Source organism: Diuraphis noxia, unplaced genomic scaffold, assembly GCF_037042655.1.
Source record: "Diuraphis noxia isolate RWA-SAM2 unplaced genomic scaffold, SU_Dnox_SAM2 contig0001, whole genome shotgun sequence".
Lineage (NCBI taxonomy): Eukaryota > Metazoa > Arthropoda > Insecta > Hemiptera > Aphididae > Diuraphis > Diuraphis noxia.
The window spans coordinates 45,712,258-45,738,308 of record NW_028301711.1 but is presented as its reverse complement, the minus strand read 5'-3'; the positions used below and the strand labels follow the sequence as shown (position 1 = coordinate 45,738,308).

General features: G+C 27.2%; 1 protein-coding gene across 1 annotated transcript in view; it reads left to right on the top strand.

Moving 5' to 3' along the window:
- Nucleotides 1-26,051, top strand: part of LOC107164797 (uncharacterized) — a 413,834-nt gene that overhangs the window by 167,529 nt on the left and 220,254 nt on the right. The window contains exons 3-4 of the mRNA XM_089214985.1: nucleotides 16,683-16,932; nucleotides 20,095-20,201. Coding sequence (XP_089071111.1) covers nucleotides 16,683-16,932; nucleotides 20,095-20,201 — 357 coding nt within the window. The remainder of the gene's footprint in view (nucleotides 1-16,682; nucleotides 16,933-20,094; nucleotides 20,202-26,051) is intronic.

Genomic DNA, 26,051 nt, shown 5'->3' with positions numbered 1-26,051 from the left:
CACCCTGTGACATGCACAATACGGTCGCCGTCGTCGTCATTTGTAAATTACCACACTTAATTCCATATTTATATGTACCTCCTCCACTCTATTCTCCAACCCCCTCTAATCACCAGTACCCCGCTTCTAACAAAAAAGAAAAAAAAACCTACCTCATTTTCAGTACACATAAATCTTTATTAGAATTTATTATGGTCTCCGCCGCCTCTGCAGAGTCTGTCCACACAATTCCATGTTTCTGTGTGCATTTTTTTCCTCTCCCTATATTTTCCTTATAGGATCGCGCGCGCGAACACCGCACAGTGCACATTAGACGCGTCTCAGTTGTTTTTAAACGACTATATATGCTCTCTGCCAACGCCACCTACGCCTTGGCAGTTTTGTATGCAGCATGCTTGGTAATTTTATTTATTTGCAAGCGGCTTTTTATCTCGTATTTTTTCGCCTTTAGTAATTTTTTTTTTTGTCTAACGCCTGCACACCGAAAATAACAACACTGACACGTAAATACAATATAGGTATACATTATAATATATTGTGAGTGCTTGCGTGTGTGCGAGTGCACTTGCAGGTTTATTAAATTTATACACGTAAACTCATTTAAATACAATACATTTACGAGTTATGGTTATTTTATTATTATGATTTACTTTTTTTCATTGTACTAGTGACTGGTGCATGGTGAGTATGTATGTTTTAATTATTATTATTATTATTATTATTATTATTATTATTATTATTTTTTTTTTTTTAATTAATCGAAACGCTAATTGCTCGTCAAAAACGTTCCGGAAATCTGCGAGTAATAATAATAATGACATGCTTCGAGTGGCAAACGCCCTAGAAATCAAAACATATTTGCGAAAATTAAAAAATACGATATATCATTGAAGCCTGAGAATCGATTTTTAACCGAAAATATCGTTTCTTCATAATAACGGATCATCAGGTATCTCTGAATACGTCATTTAACAATCATATTAAAACAATATCATGTCATGTTAAAAATAAACTTATGTTTAGAAACTCAGCTTTTAGTATCTTTTTCTTCCATAATGTATGGGGAAAATTTGCGAAACAGTCCTATTTTCCGAATGATGAGATTATCGTCTATGAAATGTAGGTATAATTCGTTACTATTTTAATGTTTTTTCAATTCTACCATTCTGTATTTTAGATTGAGGATAATTATTAGGCATTTGAAATTCGTATTGGGCTCGTCCTGTTTCATAAAAAATAATAAATAAATATCATGATTATTTGACATAAAGGATAATTTATTATTGATTTGGTGAATTTTCGTCTGCCACAATCAACCCTAGGAATGAAAAATATTCCATATTATTACTGTTTTCAATTTTTCAGGACTAATTTATTATATAAACCTTGTTCAGCTAATGCTCTTGTGACGACAATTTAACTTATCTAGTATCTATACACTTTCTTATAAAATACACATAAAGTTATGTAAGTATAACACGATAATATGATGTAATATAATATGCTTTGCTATATATTCATTTTTAAGGGGTACCTATTTTTATTATATTGGTTGACAACTGACAAGTATGTACGTTTGAAATACTTCATTTTGAATTTTATGGGGATATTTAAAACTAGGTATTTAGTGATTTTCAATATATTTTAAAATAAAATTATATCATAATAATATTGTTTTTAATTTGCATTTTAAGGTTCTCATCGTAAATGTTATATGATTGATCAAATAGGTACAACTAAACATACAAATCAAAGTGTATTAAATTGGACATTGCCAATCATTCAAATTTCGAATACATTTAGCAACCAATACGTTTTACGTTTCTAACCCATTCGATTAATGTGTCATTAATAAGAAAAATTTACTTATATTACTTAAAAAATTTACTTTTATAATTATTTTTAAAATATTTTTAGTTTGAAATTTATAAAAATAAAAACATTTTATTGCATTTTACTCTTAGTGTATACAGAAGTTACATTTATTTTTCAAGAAAATTTTTTTTTCTCTGCAAAATATTGTCATTTATCCTGATAATTTATTAGTAATGATTGTCTATTAAGTATTACACTTAATATTAGTTTTAATACTGCAAGTATTTCTTTTGTCAGTCTGATACTATTCCTTCTGAGATATACATAACACAGTATGGTACAACGTTTAACTTTTCAACTTTTCCCGTGAGTTTTGAAAATATTCATTACCTACAGACTCAGAAACCAGACATTAAATTATGTATTTCGGAGATAAACTGCTTTAATTAATCGGTAAATAACTTTTAACAAATTTTTATACTTAGTTATTTGAATTTATTTTTGGCAGTCAAGGTGAAAATTTTACTTTTGAAAATATTAAATTCCCAATGAGAGTATATTTTTTAATGATTTTTATTATTGATAGTTGTATTTATAATCCAACTCATCTGGGTTTTCAGTACTCAGTGCATGCTACGTTTACACCTATGTGATTAATACAAATAAGTAATATCTTTATTTTATTAATTATTTATTTTCAACATGGTGATGTAAAATTTAACTTAAAAAATTAATTACTACTTACTTTAAAATATTAGTTTACTACGTATAGCTGATATTATAACATTCCATCAATCTATTGAATAGTAAGCAAGTTAAACATTTATACAACAATACGGATTATTATCTCGTATAATTCAAGACATTTTGTCAGATTCAAGAAGTTTCTAATACTTTTAATTTGTCAAATTGTCGAGTATTTATTTGTAATAGACATTCCAAATAATGAATAATGATATGCATTAATACTTTGTGAAAAATAAATATACTTTTATGATATTTATAACTTTGTTGCATAATTTTTTTTTTTTTAATAATAATTTGGTGCCTATTAAAATATATTGTTTAAATCATTTACAATTTTGGTGAAAAGAATGTACAATACGTATCTTACATTTTGGATATGTAGCAGGATAATTGGGAGAATAAATAACTATCAAGATTTAAAATATAATAACACGATGAAGCTGAAATATAGGTAAGGGATTATATAATGGATGAAATACGGATGATTGTGCATATATAGTTATACGAATATTAAACGAAGTGAAATAGTTTGAGTGCACGTATAATGAAATATTATACCTATTATAATATCTTCTACGGTTTTATGTTATTACACAAGAACAGACCACTAAATCGTAGACGATTAATACATGTTTTTATTTAAAATAAGTTTATACTTTTTACGACTAGTAAAATAATAATTATGTATGGGTAATCTGATTTCAAAAATTCTCCCAAGAAAATTGATATTGAAGCTATAAATTGTAAGGCACAATATTATAGTGAGTAATTCAAACCTACTGGATGCTATCGTAATAATAATAATAACAGTAATATAACCAAAGGGGAGAGTTCTTTCTAGAATTTACTTCTCGTTTCCCCGGGTGGATCATCTTACGCGTTTCACATCACCATCGATCGTGTCAATTATTATTATTTTGTCTGGTATCGAGCATTTTAATTGGGAAGAAAACAAAAATAATATGATATAATATGTTTTTCTAAATATTATGCATGATTTTTATTATGTATTGGGTTAATGGTCCAATGTTATGAACCATAGATACTGTGAGAATTTTTAAATATCGGATTCATTTAACCACAATATATTCGTCTATATTCATTATTCGTAGGTTAGGTTTATTCGTATAATTCTAATAAAAATTCAATCACCCTATTTACACAACGCTCCATAACAAAACTGGAATAATTTTCACGTCAGGACTTAATTACAAAGAAGTTTTGTTAGATTTAATTATGTTTTTATAAACTATTCAAAAACCTTTGATGATATTCTACGCCTTTACGTTGTTCCATTATTACTACTATGATTGTTGTTATTATTATTACTATTTTATTATATTTATTCTTTTATCGTTTTATTTTTAATACTCTAAGCAAAACAAAAAATCTGGTTAAATTTTATTGTATTTTACTCCAACCCTTACCGACGTGTACTTAAATGTATTCTTTTTAAAAGTTATTTGGGGAAACACAGTTTTAAAATTTAATGGTCTTTAATATTTTAAATTAATTTTTTGTAATATTTCATTATGCGTATGGGTTTCAACAATCACTTTATATTATTTACTTTGGGCACCAAAAACATGAAAATATAGTTCTTTAAGAATGTAATCGAAAAATCACGCATTATGAAATAAATTATTTCGAATGAAAAATTGTGTAATCATTAATCAATTAATGCAAGTTCATTGATCATAGTAATATAATGTGGTAGATATAATTACTAACTCAAACGTACCTAGTCTAAGTTTCACTCATAATTCATAAAAGTAAATGTTCATAATATTATGTTAAAAACATTAATAAACCGTTACATTTTATAATATTCAATATTTTAACGTAAGCGTAACATGTTTTAATTTAAGTACATATTATAAATTAATCGAGGAAAGTGTCTTCATAGTATGGTAGATACCTTAATAAAATAATTATTATGTTTGCTGTTTTAAAATATGAAAAAATCGTAGAGAAAATTTGATAGAAACAATTAAAAATATGTTCATATTATTTTATAACAATTTGAAAACATACTTAATAACATGTTGTACATTATTATAATATGTTCATTTAATTTACAAAATACTAGTTAAATATATACTGGAAATAAGGTCGTTGATAAACACGCAAACAGTGGATAATTTTCACTACAACAGTTATACCAAAAAAATAGTTTTTGAACTCGATCACTAATTCCCCCTGCAAACTGATTGACAACAAACAATAATAAAATTATATAATTTCAACGAAGTTGCTGTGGATTGTTGATTTAGGTAAATTTGCTATTACCATATTACAATGTAGTTAAGAAAATAGAGTTTTTAAATTTAACTTAGTTATTACAACATTTAAAATTTGATTAATTTGAATTTTTTTTTAAAATAGGTCAACTTTGATCGTATGAAACATTAAATTGGAAATTAAACTTTTGAAAATAAATTACTTAACAGAACAGGTACCAACCTAGTTTCATATTTTTGAAGTTATTCATACAAAATGTTTCATAAATTATGTTATTCAATAGTACATGGATCAACGGAGTGTAGTTCTATAATTTAGTATAACTGCCAAATATTAAACTCCAGATCGATTTGACGGAGTGCACGTCAAAAAGGTCGATAGTCAAATCAATCACAACGAACAATAAAATCCATTTCCCTTCATAACTATACATTATTCCATGCAATATCACAGCTCCTACGATGCATATAAATGTGTTTCTAAATCAAAGGAAAAAAATATGCAGTCTTTATATACCTGCTGGTGCAGTTATTGCTGCACATTTTTGAGCAATGCCCGACCTTACCACCTATAAAAATTCGTTGTCACGTTGAACAGCACCAATTTTAATGCAACTGGGTCTTGTAAGAAGAAATTCAAATCATCAAAAGTGGTAGCTAAATAAAAGCTCTCAGAGAAACTTCCTTACCACGATCTATACAGATGAGTACGAGCTGCCTATCTCAATTCTTTCACGTACTTGCAATATTTGGATACCTATTAATGTATAAAGTTCCTTTGCTCCTTAACTGTAACGTAATACCTAACATGAATTATGGCTGCGCCCACTCAAACTACTCACTTTACCAAATTTGGTCATATATCATTTGCGCATCATCTATTTACCTACCCCAAAATATTGTACATCGTTTGCGCATTACTGGTCGATTATAGTTTGCACATTGTCTGCTTACCTGTACTAAATTATCGTACATCAATGCACATCAATATTCTAAATAATAAAAAGTCTAAAAAAATGTACTTCATGATTTATCATATTATAATATATAGATAGTAAATAATTTAAGATTTTTAAACTTGAACATAGGTATTCATAAACATTTAGAGTTTAAATTTTGAAAAAATTCATCAAAAACTCTAAAATTTAATTCCACAAAATTGCATTTTTACTTGGTATATTATATAGAATATTTTAAAATTTTATTTTATTACTTGAGTAAAATTAGAAATGAGCACAATAAGCAAAAAGACCAAAGTTAGAAAACAACTTGTGCTTGGGGTGTACATTTTTTTTTTTCATAGGTCGATGCGCAAACGATATATAACCCAAAAAAACGAACGACGTACAAATTTCTTACAAAAAAGGTCAAAATTAACAGTAGTGATGCACAAACGATAACCAGTGCTTCATTTGTACGAGAAAATCCTGTGATAAACTTGAAAATATTTTTACAGCTGTAATGTAATGACTAATGAATAACACTAATCTACGAATCACATTATAGCCACCTATATACCAATGAAAGTTTATTTATTATTGTTTCTATAATAATTGTACTTCAGCTATAATCGGTTTTTTTTTATTAGTTCTTAGTCCCCAATATTCATGTTTTCCCATTTTATTGCAATTTGAACAAACGAATAACTCATTGCAGTATATAACACCGCCGAAACAATAAAAATCAGACAAAGTCCAAGCGGCACAATTTATTGAAAACCAAAAGGAATAACTATAAACATGTGACAATGCACGATTACAGCCATATTCTAGATATTATTAAAACAACCTCGTGAGACGTAAACCAGACAAAATTCACACACTTAGCGTCATACTAATTATGTACAACACATTCTATACCATGCATGAATATTGTATACTTAAAGAATTACGTATGAATACAGCGTGCTTTATGGTAACAAAAACAATAAAATATTAAGTATAATATTATTATTAATATTGTGAATAATTATATTAAGAGTAACCATCGGATATGCATGCCGGACGAGAGACACAGCAACGACGAACATAACGCTTTTGATCCAGGAATGCCTTTCAGAACGTTAAATTATTTAATTTTGTGACGATCTGTGGACCGAAAAATGGCGGCGAATCGTAAAGGAAAACGTCGCCGTCGAGAAACGCATTAAACGAACATTTATCGTCACACGCGAGCGCGAGTTCTATAATTAAGTGCCGAGATCACGGTTTTAAACCCTTTGCCAGGGGTCTTCAATTAAAACAAGGTAGATATGGTGTGTCTCTGCATCTCCATCCCTCGCCACGACTTTTACCGACTCCGTCGTCCCGGACGACCTCTCATACACCAGCATTTCAAAGTCGTTAAACGGTCTGTGGGTTTAGACCTAAGACCTATAGATTGTGGTGCCACCGCCGTTTCCGGGTTTCAACTCAAAAGTCACCGAGTTTTAGTGGTGTGTGTGTGTATGTGTGAGAGAGAGAAACTCAAATGAAATTTCAACGTTTTATTGCGGCCCAAGAAAAATGCATACAAATTGCACACCCGTCTCTTCGTTAGGCGAAACTTTCTGCCACTACCCCTACAACTACTCTGCTGTTTGTAGACGTCGTCGTCGTCGCTAACGGGTTTTTATTTTTTTTTATATATAATTGAGAGAGGTTTATTTTCTACGTTCAGGTACTCACAGTTTCGCGGTGTTTTTCATGATTTAAATTGCTGTTTCTATTAATATTGTTAGTATCATTATTATTATTATTATTACTGTTATTATCGCTATCAATTCAAGCGTTGGATTTTTCTAGCACGAAAGAACTAACTTTGTCCGTGTTGGCGTCGTTCATATTATATTATTATACTTTCGCTGATCACGGTTTTATTCGATTTCGGAGCATTTGTGCACCATCCTGCGTCATATTACGATATATATACACCTACGCGCTACCATAGTGTTTTATAGACATATAAAATAATACACACATATCACGTGTATACCTATATAATAATATGTGTGTGTATGTTTGTGTGTGTACATATATATAAATATACATATACACTCATTTATCGGCTGACGGGGATAATATTGTTTTATGGGTGTACAAGCGAACACTGTGAATATTTAATAATATAATACGATGCATTATATATATATATATATACAATATACATAATAATAAAAAAGTGTGAGTCTAGCGCGTTTATTTTAATTTTCTTATACGATAATCAATTCGAGTTCTATGAAATCATCATAGTAATGTTATTTTCATAATTATCATATAATTTACGCGTATACTGTAATCCCTCTTAATGCAACTCAAACTCAATCATGTAATTCAATTAAAACATAAAATCATACACTATTCTTCGGTTGTTTATTATAGCTACAGTAGTTACTTCTATTATATTATTGTATAATTGAGTTGATGCATAAAACATTATAATTCGAAAGAAATAATTGTGGGATTTTTTTTATTTTCATGATGAATGTTAACAGAATATACAAAGTGATTAATCTGTGATGTTCGGGATGTTCCTGATTCATAATGTACTAAAATTCTAGTTTTTTGGAATTGATAATATTATCTACAATAATCGTTTATAACGTACCTATTAGTGATTATACGAGTATTCAGAAATTTTTTCAAAAAATTAAATACTTTTAATAGATCTATAATAATTTTAATAAATTTTAATTCCTTAATTTATAAAAATTAGATATAAATCGCCCTCATATTAGCTAACTTATTAAAATGGATTATCATCATTTTTACATATCGGTTCATAATTCAGAAACAAACCGTTCAAATTTTTATTCAGGTGCACCAATATCTTCAAAATAATCGTGTGCGTTACAGTTAAGTCATGATTCTCGTTTAGAAATAATGAACTTTGTATCAAACACATGACATAATAAATTGAAATATTTAAAAATGGTATTTAACACTATTATAAGCACTTGAAGATTCAAAAAGTCAGTATCTAGTACCTACTTGAATAAGTTATTATTAAATAAAAAAATATGGATGATCGTGCTTTAGTGATTCACTCTGTATACACATACTCGTATATATATATGTATATTTTTATTCAAAGCTACAAGTAACATCTGTGCAATTGTGAGTGATTTACTGCAGATAAGTATTTACATATAATGTGGATCACGTACCCAATATATGTATAATATGATAAAAAATAAAAACAAATAATAATGACCAATTAAGAGGCATGTAAGCGTATGTGTGTGAATTTCAATCAAACCACAGTCTATACAGGTGGTTATTAATATTATTATAACATGTTATATCGTTATGAAGTGTATGTATTACAATGAGTAAAAGTGGAACTGTATTGAACTAAATTACATCATCAATTATTAATCATTATAAACAATAAAACTTGGTTAAGATACTTCCGCTTAAGACGTTTTCCAGTATAATACGCTGTTTTCCGTCGGTCCCTAGAAATGTCCTAAACTATTTAATGTAAAAACCACCTATTAAAATACTAAGTTTTTCTCTATCTAATCTGATAAGATGCTCTTTTATTCTGCAGATTATATTTTTAGATTGTATTACATTCTTAGTAAGAATCTATATCTGTCATATTTTTTTCAATTTGAACTTTGAAGTAAACATTTTAAGTAGTTACTTGAAAAGTATAACTTTTACGACTTAATAATCGTATTATATAAATACGGTTGTAGTCATGTAGCAAAATATACATTTATCATAGCGATGAATAACGAAACTAATTACTGCATTTTATATACTAAAAACATTAAGAAATTCCAAAAAAATAATTAAAAACATTCAAAGTTCGACTTATTACAATCAATTGCCTCTTTAAATATCGGTAATTTACTGCTTAAAGGTTTAGCTGTTTGATAATATATTTAATCATATACTATAATATTGAATTATACTAATAATCTATCGGTAAATTATAATGTATAATAAAAATTATAACTTGATGAATTCAAGAATTTTCGTATTACCCATTTACCAAATAAAATTATTTCATATGATATGAGTTGTCGATTAAAAAAAAACCCCAAAGCACTGAAATATTTATCCGTGTATACGCATCTTATTTTTCGTTATTTTTAAAAGGTTTTTCTATATACTTAAAATGTGTATTAATGTTATGATTTCAAACATTGTTTTTTTTTTTTTTTACTTAGGTAGATAACTTAATTATTTTCTTCGATTTTTCTATTAGCGTTTGAATTTGAATAGTTGATACACACATTAATTATTTCAAAAAACAATTAAAATTGATTCAAATAAACACGAGTAATATACAAATTCTGATTAACAATTATTTAATGTTTTAAAATAGTACAATAGTGATACTACACAGAGTACACATAGTATTACTGTATATTATTATTTTTTTTTTGAGTTACCAAATCATATAAATACCATTCCAGTTTGTAAGAGTTAAATTGGTGGTATACAGTACGTGAAATCCACTATGTTCAATTGCACACGTTTTGAAACAAGGATCTCCATTTGATAAATGTTTACTTTTAGAGAGGTACTTGCTAATGCACTACACTGTCTCACATTATAGATTCCATTATTAAACATTTAAATGGCAAATAAAACGCGGGTGCACAGACATGCACAAACACACGCGTAGGTATAGATACATAAGATTATCCGAATGCTATTTTACTTTTACATTAAATTGGATCGCTGGATACAAATGCACATTCAAGTTGACGAGTGAAAATTACTGTTTGTTGAAAAAATTTTTTTTAAATCTCACGAAAGTAAACACTCGGTTTTAAATGGAATTGGATTAAATCCGTAGATCGTTCATACTTATTCGTGATATAATTTAAATTTTATTATGTTATCTGAATTTGAAAATATAAAACATGAGCTCGTTTTCGCGGAATGTATTTTGATATTACTTGCACAGACATGAACGGTTTTGTTAAAATATAATAATATTATTATTCGTCGTCGTCGTTTGGCATAATAATGAATAATAATAATAATAATAATAACGTCCTTAACCGTCTCGATGAGTAGGCTTGTTAAGTTTCACTCGAACATTAATAATATATATATATATATATATATGGGCGTGTCTTCTTTTACAGGCGTATGTGAGCTTGAATGAATAATATTCAATTATTATCAAATATTATCCTATAATACATCTGCTTAACATGCGTATATTGACGTGTATAATATTGTGAGAATAATGATATTATGTTGTTTTCTCGGAATCGCTGTGTGAAACGTACATGTTTCATTGTTATTACAACAATTATTTATTTTATTTCCTTCTTATTATCGCCCCCGGTACCGCATGTATAGTAAAAATATTCCACTCGAAAGAACGACGAATGAATGGTTTTATGATGATCATAATAATGAGGGAAAGAAATAGTTTGACATTGATTTGGGGAACAAGGAAGAGATGAAAAGATTTATCATATTACATCTTACCATGATAATAAAATTAGATGTCTACGACACCGTTCAAAGCTTGTGTTTGTATATTCATTATCCTAACGTCATGTACGTGTCACAAAAGTCTATATAATCATATTAACAAAAGCAATCCTTTCTCTTTTGTCGTTTAATTCCAAACGGATTTTTTGTTAATATTTTGCTGATTGCATAATTACATTATAATCCAGATAATACGTAGGTAATTATTGTGCAAGGTACACGATATAAATACAGTAGACGCTGTTTATAAGACTCACTTTGGGATCAGCACCAAGTGAGTCTTATAACCGATTGAATTTTATAGGTGAAGTGGAAAAAAAATTAATTACGTATTTATAAATTTTATTGTTTTACATATTTTGCTTTAATTTTAATACTTTAACACACATTACATACTTATTATTTAATAAATTTAATAATCCTGATAAAAAATAAAATAAAATTACAATAGGTAAATATTACATATAAAAATATTATAAAAACTATAAAGGATGTATGTATAATGTATTTATTATTTATTTTGAAAAATTACTTTTCAAAAAAATTTGTAATTTTAGTTTGTTTTTTTATTTTGTTCTAATATTAATATTTTCTCTTTTTTTCCATCTATGGAACCACCCCTCTTTCGCTTTGAAGTTAACCTTCCCCATTTTTTCTGCCAATGCTTCAGATTTTTCGCGAAGCAAAGGACCTGACACGCGAGCATCTTTATCTCTAACTTTTACGAACCATTCCTTCAATGCACAATCAACTATTATACGTTATAAGGTATCAACAGAAACTAGAAATAATCAACACGAATATTATTTAATTTTTCAATACCAATTTATTTCTAAATTACAACCAAAAAAGTTTATTTTCCACTTTTTATTTTACGAAATTTGAGTCTTATAGCCGAAGTGTTGAGTCTTATAACCGATTTTTTTTTTTTAAATGTATTTTGATACGTCCGTTCCAGACGATTTTGAGTCTAATAAGCGACTGAACCTTATATCCGTGAGTCTAATAAGCGGCGTCTACTGTATATTACAGTATATGTATTTATGTTATTATACAGATCTGGACATGAGACCAGAGTACATCTCTCTTATTAGATTCCGGATGGGTTTAATAAGCTATATGAACATATTTTGTTGAATACCTACTGTCAGAACAATGTCATATTCGGATACGTTCGTGTTCTATAAACAATTTTATATTTAACTAATCAACTAATTTTCACTTATCTATTAATACATATTATTCCATGTTCACTTCATTAATATGTGGAATTCACCAAATATCAACGATAGCCGAAGTCATGATATACTATTGTACTATTATATTCGAGTGCATCATACGTCAATGTAATGTATGTGTTAAATTGAAATTTAATAGCAATATATCATGATTCCATACAAAAACGATTCTGAGTGTAAATGACACGGTTCATCAGCAAATATTTCAAAGGTTATTTTTCAATTCATATATATAAATAATTTATCTTTTTATTCCTGGGTCGCAGAAGAAAATACTAGGGAGCAAAGTCTCATTCTTCTTAAGAAGTTTTTTTAACCCTAAAGGTTGTCTTGATTTAGACACTTAATATATTATCCAATTCCTTATACTAATATATATATATATATAGTATATACTTGTCATCTTTCCAAAAATCAAAAAAATCATCTCCTTTCTTTCATTCAATATTTATAATAGATCCATTAGTCTTTTAGTACTGTTGGATTTTATTTTTTATTAAAAAAACATAGAAAATATTACATAATAGCTTATTAGATAATATAAATTATTTTAAACCTCATATCTTGAATCCATATTTTGAATAGAACGGTGTAAATTAGTACGCAGTATACTAGTATGAGTAGCTTTTACAATAAATTAGTAAAATTTCTTGTGAATAGAAACAATAAAATGTATAATATGTGGTACAAAGTTTTGAATCCCTATGGTAATTATTTTTGAATTAAAATATTAGTATAATAACTGAAAATTCTAATTTCTTATTTAAATTTGATACAATTTCTTCAAAATGTCTATGCAAAAAAATAATATAATACAGTGCTTCTAAACTTTTTTAAACTGCCACTCACCTAAGAAGTAAAATATTTTTCAACGCCCCTCCCCTTCACTTCATCAAAATAAAAATAAGAATATAGTATATATGAAATGTTTGTAATTAATAAATAAATAATATCTTCTTATTCTTATTCTTCTTCTATATATATATATATATATATATATATAAACGGATTTCTGACTGTTTGTTTGTCCTTTAAGCATTCCTAAACGGCTGGACTGACTGTGGCCAAAGTTAGAACAGAGATATATTAGACTTGATGGCAGATGATAGACTATGTTAAAAAGTGATAGGCCGGGAGGTGCTCAAACAGACATTTTGAGAGTTACGATGGAAATTTTTGTTTATTTATAAATAGTTGCTTATTATTATTATATATTTTTTCTTATTATAACATATATCCCTGAGTTATAGTTAACTTTGCACTTCATAGTCAATAAAAAAATTTACCTCTTAAATTATGCCTCCCAAAAAATATCGATCGGTATATTTGTACGCCTTAAGTGCCAAAGAAAATGCGAATACGAGCTTCAGAAACAATCATGCAAAAAGATGCAAGAATAGAAACCACCAGATAGCGTCAAGCTAGCTTGTATTCATCTAAAACAAATGATCAACGAGATATAAGATTGAAAACCGACAGACAACTTCACGCACGAGCGCGTTCATCTGAAACAATTGAGCAACGAGATGCAAGATTTGGAACCGACAGCAAACTTCATGCTCACACAGATTTGAATCTCGGTACATTCCAATATGATTTTAATTATAATTACAGCATTCATCCAAGTGTAGTAATTGGAAAAATGGATAAATTATGCATATATTTTAGAGCATTCAAATTTAAGAATGAGGTACCAGGTATTTGTTTTGCTGAAAAGTAAAATTACTAGAATTATATTTCAATGCTATGATTAATGGTTTGGCTGAGTTTGCGACGAAATTTGGTACACAGATATAATTATTAGACCTATAGGTAGAAGATAGGATAAGTTAAAAAGTGTTAAAAAATAATTTCTCGATAAAACGAATAAAATTCCATAATAATCAACTAAATTGAATATTGTGGTATGATTGTTTATTTATTTCTAAGTATATTTTAACCATTACCTATTTATATGTATACAAATATACTCCTAGTATAATCACAAGAAACGAATTTAACACACAGTTTGTGTCATATAAGAGGTAGGATTTTTAACGGGTTACAAAGTGCACTGGTTCAGCTAGTATACATATAAATGTAAATAAATATTTAAATATAATTTAATAGGAAAATTAAAATGATTTTAAATGTATTTATCAGTGAGATGGTTATACTTGGTGATTCAAAGTCAATTTGCTTACGTTTGGTTCAAAGTTTGTGAGATGAAAGAGTAAATCTCCTCTTTTTACGATGTCGAGTCTTTCTTTTTTTCGTTATTAAATCCGTCACCAGTCCGTCCTAAGAAAAAAAAATCATCGAGGTAAGAGAAAGGTAAGGTAACTAATAATTTTTGTGTGACAGTTTGCAGTCCAGGATAGAATCGACTGATGATAGACTGGAGCCAAAATTCTGTGTGGTGTTAACCATTCTTAAAAGTTGCTTTAAACGTCTCGCTTTTGGAAATTTCGATCAATTTTTTCTTATTACTGTATTTTTGCTGATTCAATATTTACAAAGGAATTTATAACCCATTGAGGAACTTCCTAGGACAAAACATCTTCAAAACGTTGTAAAAAATTCTTACCCAAAGACTGAAGATGTTGATAATATATTAGTGTCATCAAACGATATTTTACTGTTCTTGTGTAAATCCGACAGGATTAGAAACTGGCTAAGCTCGTTGTGACCAAAATGTTTCTTCTATAAACTTAGTTTTTTTTTTTTTGGAAGGTAGAAATAAAGTTATGAGATAGCTCATATCAATTGAAGACCTTGGAACAATAACCAGACATGTCCTTTTTTTAATTTCTATTCAGAATACAAAAATAAAAACTATAAATTCAAAAAAAAAAAAAAATTAGAATTTTTAAAAAAATGGTAGATTTAAGTTTAAGGGTACATACAACTTATGCACTTATAGATAATGCTTAACTTTTAATAATAATTTAAGGAACCAATTATTGATTATATAAGTGATACTACGTTGAATGTGGTACTCCCAAATAGTCGTTTATCCTTTCTAATATTTATTTATTTTTTGTTGTTTAACTGACAGCAAAATATGATGTGTACCGTTCTAATAATAATAATATTCTTTATAAATTGTATTTGTATTGATTGATTTTGATCAAGAATAGTATAATGATAATTTCGTACAACGGAAAAACTATGACGAAAACTACACGCCTCAACGTACGTCTATATTTATTACAAAACGTCACGTGTTCATTTTATTCTTTATATTTTTTGTTTATGGAACCTTTATTCGAACATGATCATTGATGTAGTGAAATGTGGCCTTGTCAACAGAAAACTTTGAGCACTGTATTCCGAGCACGTCCATCTCTGGTAGAATGGTAATGTAATTTTATTCACAGATAGTTTTCTGTCCAGCACACATGTGGTGTTACAATAAGTTTATTTGAAGGAACGAAGAAACGGGATCATCAGTTCGCGGTGAAGAAGTCAATCCTAAAAATGACACATGCATTTTTTTTTATTATCACCGTGCATTCCTAAATCGGATGGAGATATCCTGAAATATTTCAATTTATTCACAAAATGTTACAAAATATATGTACGACCTTGATGGACATCCAAGAAATCGCTTTCTAATCAGTTTCAAACGTATTCACGTCATAACATGGCAGAAATTGTCCATCTAGGTTTATCGACTCAAGATATCAGAAGACGCTCCTGATTTTATATACATGAATTATTTTTATTTTTAAAATGACAAATAAATAGTTTTAATTTAATTATATTAATTTTTAATTTTTGAACAATATTGCTCCAACATTGATTATGAATTTAGGCTTGTATAAAAATATTTTTTGTACCATATTAGACATAAAACCAAACTAGGAATGTGTCACGATTATAATACGGTCGAGTTGCTATTTTATATTTTGCTTGTTTAGATTTTTTAAATTTTTAGTTATATCTGAATTTTTTATTCAAAAAGAACCAAGTAGCTTGGCCCAACATTTTGTTGTGGCGTTATTGGACTGAAATTTTCATGTATATTAAAAATCAGTATTTTTAATTTATCTCTGCTAATAAAAATGCTAAAACATTTACCATGTTTTGTTTACTTCTTACGATAAGAATATAATATATTATATTATATTCTTACATTCCCTGTCTAATATATATTATGGTTTCTTCTCAAGAGCTCTTTTTGACGCCGTTCTCGATTTCGTTATATGTTGCAGGCGGTGTAACACTTACCGAACTTAGAGTGCCAACTTCCGTGATGGCCAGTGTCAAAAATGGCGTCGTGCTTGATTGCCTATACACGCTACGTCCGAATTCCATCGGACTAGTAGTCGCATGGTATTTCAACAACAGCGCTAGACCGGTTTATCAGTGGATTCCTGGTCAGAAACCTTTGAGCATCGGTGTGTTTCGTCACCGTGCCAATCTTGACTACAAGGTATCCGACGACAACGATACGATGCACAGGTAATAATATAACATTATAATAATCTAATATTAATATATTGGATGAGTAATGATGTTCATAATTATTTTAGTAAAACTGATCACAATAGTTAACAACATAAATTCACGCATAAGCCATCCACTAAGAACTTAATTTTAAAAATTAAAAATTAAATTTAAAAAAAAACAATATTATGGTGAAAAACTATTTACTAAAAACATTTATTTACTTAAAATATTTGAATAATAAAACTGACGGATAACCATGTATAGTTTAAAATCTTGTGGCCACTACATTATTTTAAAATTGTCATAATTTAGACAAATTCTATTGATCATTGAAAATTTAAATTGTTTACATAAACAACAAAATATATCTTTTGTAGTTATTAAAGATATTAAGGTTTTTAAATAATTTTGTGAAAAATTACAGGGCAATATTATTATCTTATTTATTTTTTTACCTTACATCATGTTTTGGAGTATAAATAATGCTTTGATTTTTGACTTCAGTCCCTCATTGAAAAGAAAAATCCATCTAGTTAGTATTTTATAGATTCAAAAGAAAAAAAAGTCCAATAGTTTTCAAAAGTGTCAGAAAAAACCCTAAATAACGAAAAACGGGAAATTTACGCGTAATGGGTTTTCGAAAAAATAGTTTTATTTTTTTGTTTTGTTGTAACTCAAAAACAAATCATCGCAAATGCTTGAAATTTTGACCAAAATGTATATTAGTGTTATTTATTTATGATTAAATTTTCAAAATATTTTTAATTATTTTTAGCCGTTTATAAACAGTTGGCATTTTCGATTTTTCTAATATTTTTTTTTAAATGCCTATTAAAAAAATTTAGCTGCCCAAAAAATCTTTAAAATTTAATACAAGGTTTATTATAAGTTTTATTTTTCGTAGTAAAAATAAATCGAACATCGTTAGCCACAAACTTCGATTATAAGCATTTAAAGTTCAAATGTTTACGAAATATTATGTCAAAAACGTGAACATTTTTATGAATTATTAAGTTGAAAATTTATAAAACTGTTGTGATTTTGTAATATTTATAACCTTGCCGTATGAAAATATGCAACTGGTCCGAAATCATACTTAAAAATTAATCACCTATATCTTATATATCCTAGACTGATAAATTATCTATTGCAGAATCGTTTTTCCTATACAACGATACCTATCAGTACATTCAAATCTGACCCATACATTATAGCAGCGTAAGTACATTCAAATCTGACCCATACATTATAGCAGCGTATCTTAAACTTTTTTATCCGTGGAACTCTTTTTGATGTCCATTTTTATCGTGGAACCCCTACTTTTTTTTAGCTTTTTTTAGGATTATTTGCAAATTAATTATAATATTAAGTAGAAGTATAGATTATTAAATATAGAGTTAGCTGATAGATTATTCCATATGAATCATACATCATTATTTAATATATGAGTAATTTTCTTGAACATTTTTAAAAAATAATTCAAGCTTCGTGGAACCCTGAAGTAATCTACGCGGAACCCCAGGGTTCCGCGGAACACAGTTTAAGAAACACTGCATTATAAGTGTCCTACACTCCATCTCTACTATACAGAAGAGCGATATCCACTTGCCCACATTTTTAATTAAAGATACAGTTTTTATAAAATTTCGTGAAAGTATTGATAACATGAAATTATGAATATTTTAGGTATTAAATTGTCAAGCAATTTTGGTTTTAAAGTTGAAAATATTAATCGCGTTTAATAACAAAGTAGCTTTCATGATTCCAACAAATGTTTGATCTACTCAGAATAAAATTATAAGTATTATGTAATATCCAATAATATTGTAATTGTGTTTTTGGTAAAACAATTTAATAATTATTAATTTAATACTGCCCAATTGTCTTCATTAATTAAAAAATTATAGTTTACAGTACCTATTTACAAAGGTTATGCAATCATATGCAATTATATTATTTAACACAGCAAATTTAGAAATATTAAAATAAAAAATGTAAACACTTAATATAATATATTGTTGTGTATTACATGGTGATATTACTATCTCATTTATGTATATTTATGTTTTGGATAATCCCCGATATCGGTTAAAGTCAACATTACTCGGCTAAGATAACCTATCCAATTTCGTACATCATCCATAAGAAAGTAAACGTTAGTAATGGCCTATGGGAAATATTTCCAATACCTATCTAGAAAACTAACCAAACAACAAATTCTTTAGTAAAGTCGATAATAAAAATAAATTATTTGTTATATTGTTTTAAAAGAAAACCATTTAACCAATTTTAAAATTAAATCATATTTAATACGATATTTGTTAAATAAAAATGACTGTAAAATGAATAAATTTACAGTTAAATTCATTAAAAAAACGTGTATAAAATATAAGTATAAAAATAAAATGTACACATAATATACAATTATAATATTATATCAAAGTAATATATTTAAAATGTAATAAATTTAATAATTGTTAAATACTGGCCAGTATTGACAAAGTCACATATTGTCGTGATTTCAGATAAAATGCATTATGTATAATATTCGAGCACATTTTCTTGGATATTCGTCGTTAAATCGTTTTAATGAATATATCTTTTAAATTATATACAATTTATTTTCCATAAAAAATAATGAAAAAAAAGGAAAACCAATATCATATAAATAACTCTGTTTTAATACATTTAATCATTAAAATCATCACACGAATATAAATTAAATGTCTAACTAAGCAAATAAATAAAACATTCATTCTATGACTCCCCAAGCGCTGGTGAAGCTCATCTTTAATTACTCAGATAATGTGAACAAAATATCAAAAAAAAAAAAATTGTTTCAGACTCTATTTCAGTAATCATAAAGGTCGCTTGGGTAAAATCTATCTTATACCCGAGTAATATCAACTTAATCCACAAATTGGGGATTACTGTACCGTTGTATTATATTATATTAGGTAGTTAAACGATTTAAATAATATACTAGGTACTGCATGATCTGGCAGCTGTTTTAAATTCCCCGTATAAAATCGTTAATAAAAATATCTAAATGCTTAAATTGACATATTTCGGGAACAATTGCGGTGACTGGTAATAGTGGTAATAAGTATACTAAATTTACACTAACTTATAACTTTAACTGTGTATACTATTTCGATATGTTATCATTCACAGGGCTTTGCACATCATCAATCCGACCATCGAACTGTCCGGTGACTACAGATGCGTAGTGTCTACGTACCATGATGAAGATTTCATGATCAAAAGAATGATTGTTTACTGTGAGTGCCCACATAGTTATTTATTATTTGTAGATATTAAATGCAACATTATAATAAATATATTGTTATTAATTTATTAGCGATATTAATAATATTATCGTAGCTACAACGTGGGCTCAGAAGTGCCAAATTTATTTTATTTTAAAATTCACTTTTTGATATACTTAAACATGATGATCAATCTTCCATAGTAAAAACCTTATAGGTCCATATTTTAAAGAGTTATCCAAAAATTAAAGTTTCTAAATTGATGAATTCTACACATTTTTTAATTGTTAGCAATCTAAATAGAATTGGCTCTTAACAATAGTGTTATATCCTAAAGAGTTCTGTTTACATAATAAAATAAATAAGTGATAACAAAAATATACTTCATCATATCTGATTGTTTAAATAATTCATAATATTACAAAATCTGAGAATATTTTGGGCTGGGTGTAGTGGTTGAACTCTTAACCCCCTCCTTGAGTAGTGTCTTGCAATTAGGTATCTTTTTAAATTAAACCTAATTTTTATTTCGAGATTGTCAAAGTCTTTGTAAAAATATACACTTGATTTAGAACGAATTTGTTCTACGTGAAAAAAAAATGTATTATCATTCAAAAGGTTCTATCTGAAGAAGAAAAAAAAACCAAATAATTACTAGTATTAATTTAGAACAACTTTGTGAATTTTTAGATGTGCTAATTATTAAAAATCGTTCATTACGAAAATATATAATACAGTTATAAGCTGAAAATAGTTTATAATGATTACTCTGTACAATTTTATATTTTAAGACAGCATCTTATATAATATGGTTCTGAGCCCACGAAAATTCGATATCATTACTCTGAGTGTGTATAATTTTGGCTAATTTCATACAATGTAATATTAAAATTATTTGTATGCACTTTTTACATTATTTATAAATTAAAATCTATGAAAATATAAAAAAAAAACGGTATGGTTAAACTAACTTTAAAAATAAAAAAGGAAAAATATAGTTTTGTGACTTATCACAGAAAAAAATCGAAAACATAATAAATTTACATTTTAACTGTGGGTACATACAACAAAAGTGGTTGCCACGTTCAACTCATTTCAGTGTCACACTATAAATATACCTCATATCATAAATGTTATAATACAGCTGCACAACACGCAATAAAATATTTCATTATTTAATACCATAACTTATTATTGTCGAACAACATAATACTGAAATAATTGTATAGAGAATGAAATGTGTTCGTATTGGAAAAATTACATGTTATGAGGTAGGTACCAAAACATGTTTGCAATTAGCAACCTAAAATGTTAAGTTGTGAATAGATTAGAAGAATTGGTTTTTTTTATATATTATATTATATACTATATTATATATTATATTCTAATAATATAGTAAAAATAATTATGTCGGGATATATTGTGCATACTTAATAAACAACTATAAAAACTTTCACAAATTGACCGAATAAAACTCTATTGTTACATTTTCAATTAAATGTTTTCATAATAAAGCCTCAAAATACTTTGTGGTTAATAGAAGGTGAACTTATATGCAGGTAGATATACCGTCATACTCGTATTTTGTTTTAAATTCCATACCAACGATGCAAAATCGTAAAAAAAAAAACAGGAAGACATTGATATGAGATACAATCTGTATTATTAATAATTCCAAGAGTTCTCTTCACAGTTTTCGTACTGATACAAATAATTGAATTTAATATTAGTTTTTTCAATACAATTTTAAATTAAATTCCAATTATTATATTTAAATAAAATAATAGATACTCCAAGTTATGGATAAATATCAATAATTATTGTTTTAAATAATCAATTTTTTTCAAAAATATCAACTTATAATTAATTTAATAATACATATTATTCTTTTAAAGTTTACTTAGGTATTTATACTTAAATAAATATACATTATTTTCATAATTATATATATGACGTGATTAATTACTCATTTTATTTCAATTAATATTTAAAAAAAATTCAAGATGAAAATTTAAACTGTAATTAGATTCATTTATGATATCACATTTATAATGATTAATTTTGGATCAAATATAATTTAATATTATTTTAGTATTATTTAATGTGGCTCTAATGATAATTAGTTTCATTATAGTTATGCTTAAGATCTATTCACACTGCGGTATGGTCACGGTCCCTCGATGGGTAAACTATATATGTATATATAAATTTATTTATACTATACATGGATATATTTTACCCATCGACAGACTATGACCGTACCGTAAATGTGAATTGGCCTTTAGTATCCACTAACTAATTTGGGTTTTAACATAAACAATTGTAATACTGTTCTCTGTAATGAGAATTTGACATCATTGTATTAGTTATTGTTCTATGTAATTAATTTTATAACAAAAGTAAATATTCCATAATTATATTTTATAGGTCTTCATAGAAATATAATCAATAAAATTTGAGTTATATTCGTTTTTAAAATATTTCCAATGATTTGTGATATTATATATTTTCATCATGAAACGAATAATTAAGTGAATTGATTTAAAAAATTACGCAGTAGCAAAGTATGGTTATAATGTGTTAATACTGTATTAGATTTATCTGAAATTTTTAGTACGTACTCTAATAGCTCTATACCTGTATAATAGAGGACCATTTAGCGTTCAATAGGAAGCGTTATAAATCACGATAGGCTATTTAAATATTATTTGTACTTGCGGTTCGTGTTTCTGGAATTCGATATAGGAAACCGGAAGGTTTATAAATATATATATACATATAAAGTATATATAAATGGAACCCGACGTGTTAAAATTAAAAAAAAAAATCAATATTTACAATAGAGTATATTTTATTATTGTAGCGTAGATACAGTGTAATGTGATAATTATTTGAATGTGTGTGAGTTGTCATGTTATATCGTTGAACTCTATGTTAACTGTCAATGATAAACCATAATATAAGGTTAATTGAATTCCTATACGTTACTAAGCGCATTGGAGGCAAAGTGTATTGTTTAATTATTTACTAGTGGCGTAATAAGTAAAAATGTATTCTATCGCATTGATATTATTTCAAATATTTATTAACCATTATTTACATAGTGGAAAGTGGTGTTTCTCTTGATTAATTACCATAATGGTACAATAAGAGAGTTGATTGTTACTATAACTATACAAAAATATTATGTAAGTTACATTTAGACCTATATAAATCAAACAGGTCTATCAAAATTTGTTTATGACATAGAAATAATGACATGTCACTAATTAATTCCTCAACACAGTTACACGGTCACCATCTACACCTGTTTTAAAAATTATCACATATTACGAGAGGGAAGTTTAAATAAATCAAACAAAACCATTCAAAATTAATGTTAGGTTAGTCAAACATTTTCCCATTAAATCGAATAATTATGACAACTACCCAACCACTAGTTGTCATTCCTCAAAACACCTATTAAGAATAATAAAACCCTAAACAATAACTTCAGCAGACAGATACAAAAATAAAAATGATCCACTCAATATTAAACTCACTGCATTCATTGAATGTCGGACAATTTCTCCCGGACATTTTCCCCCCGGCTGTTTTTGACGTATTAGGACATTTTCCCCCCAATTTAATATATTATTTAATATTTATTAATATAATATATATATATATATATTAATAAAAAATAATAACAAAAATAATTTTTTATTAAATAATAAATAATATTATATTATTCAATAGTAAACTTTTAAAAAAATGGGGAGGGGAAATGTTTGCATCGAAAATATATTGGGGGGGGAATGTCCTACTGCGCCAAAAACAGTCGGGGGGGGGGGGGATTGTCCGGATACCGTATTCATTATTATGCGATATATAAGCATAAATAAAATATTTTCAAAACAATAATAAGACCAGCTTGGAATCAAATTATCAGTTAAACTAATAGGTATGTCAAATATTCATACAATATTAAAAACTAGAGCATTTAAATATATCAACAACTCACGTCTAATAACTGCAGTAGTGCAAAGTCGAGGTATATCATAATCAACATACAACCCACACAAATTGATTTGAAAATCTTTAAGATTAATGGATCAGCACAACTTCATAATACCTACAGACGATTTCATCCCCAATAACATATTAACATAGATACATTTATTTTATTTTTATGTTATAATTTTCTTCTAAAGATATTTATAGTTTTACAAATATGAGACTCAAATGATGACTAGTCTTGTTGTAAATCTTACAAAAAATAGAAAATAAAATATAACAACAACCAACAATAATATGCTATATTCTTTTATAGTTACCTCTCTACGTGGGGTATAAATATTAAAACGTAAGAAAATAACATAATTTTTTTTTTATTATAAATAAGACGTAATTAAGTAATTAAATTTAAAATAATAATAAAATAAATAATAATATTGTTACTTATATCAAGAAATATATATACTGTTACTACGTCACTTAATTTAGTCAACTATTTATTTGGATCGATTATTATTCAATTTGGACTTATGTTTATTATACTAATAATGATGGGGTTAAAAATGTATCTTGAACTGACATGTTTAATAATTTATAGGTAACTTTTTTACAATGAAATGAATATATAACAATCAACCTTAGTCTATATGCATGTGGCTATAACATAATTCCTAGAAACAAACAAATCCGTTTCAACTGAAATTGAAGTTGCCTACCTTTTTTTTTAGTGCGTCAGTAGTATTAGGAGGCAGTAGTATAGTTGTAGAGCCGTTGAGGTTTCGTTTATTTTCTTCCCTGTTGTGACTCAAATTTAATATTGACTTAATATTCACTTCCCGTAGAAAAATACTTTGTACGCCATTTGACTTTGTTCTTCTATCTTTCAATGACCGTTTCCTTCTCACGAAAATCAAATAATGAAACTGGATTGGTGTGAAATCGATCTTTGAAAACATTATACTGTTATAACACACAAATATTATAAACAGACTACGACATTTCATTTTGACATCGCATGCAAATCGTGTACGCGCATGAATTTAGAAGCCATATCAATTAATATAAAAAATATAAAAAATTTTAATTTAATTAATATAAAAAATATTAATGGGCAATTAAGTAAAAAAAATATATACATCATGCGTGAACACTATCCTTAAATTAATTCTAAACGTTATAACGGTTTTTAAAAATTATTGTAAACTATACTTAAATTTAAGTCTTTGTCTTACATATATTTTTATATTTCGGCGCCCCTGGATTTCTATAAACGCTTTATAATCGCCTACAAACCCACCAAAATCCATTGACAAAAATCCTCTACACTCAAACTATACCGAGAAACCTCGGGCGTCATCTAAAAAGGAACTGCTGCTGAGACTTGTTATAAATAATAATTAAAATAATTAAAAACAAAAAAAACACAACAAAGTTCTAGATTTTAGATTTCATTAATTCCCAGCCAAGTGTCATCAATGGGTGATTTCTTACTTCATAATATTCAAGTTACTGTTATAATGTCACATATACTTATTTTTCTACGTTGTACAGATTGTGTACATCAAATTGTAAAATAAAAATATATTCTTATTAATAAGGTTTGTTTTTAATCTAATTTGAAAACTTTGTAATGATGACTATTATTATTATTATGACTTATGTTTAATGTACAAACTACTTTTTTATTTACTTTTTAAATATCAAAAGTTAAAAAAAAACTTATTTTCCGTTCGTCTATCACATTATTTATCGTCGACAGCATAAAATAATATATTATCAACACCCCATTGCTGGTATTCATTTCAATGTTTTGAAATCAGAGTTAGTTTTATTTTTATAGCGAGTATTTGACATATTTGTAAGTTA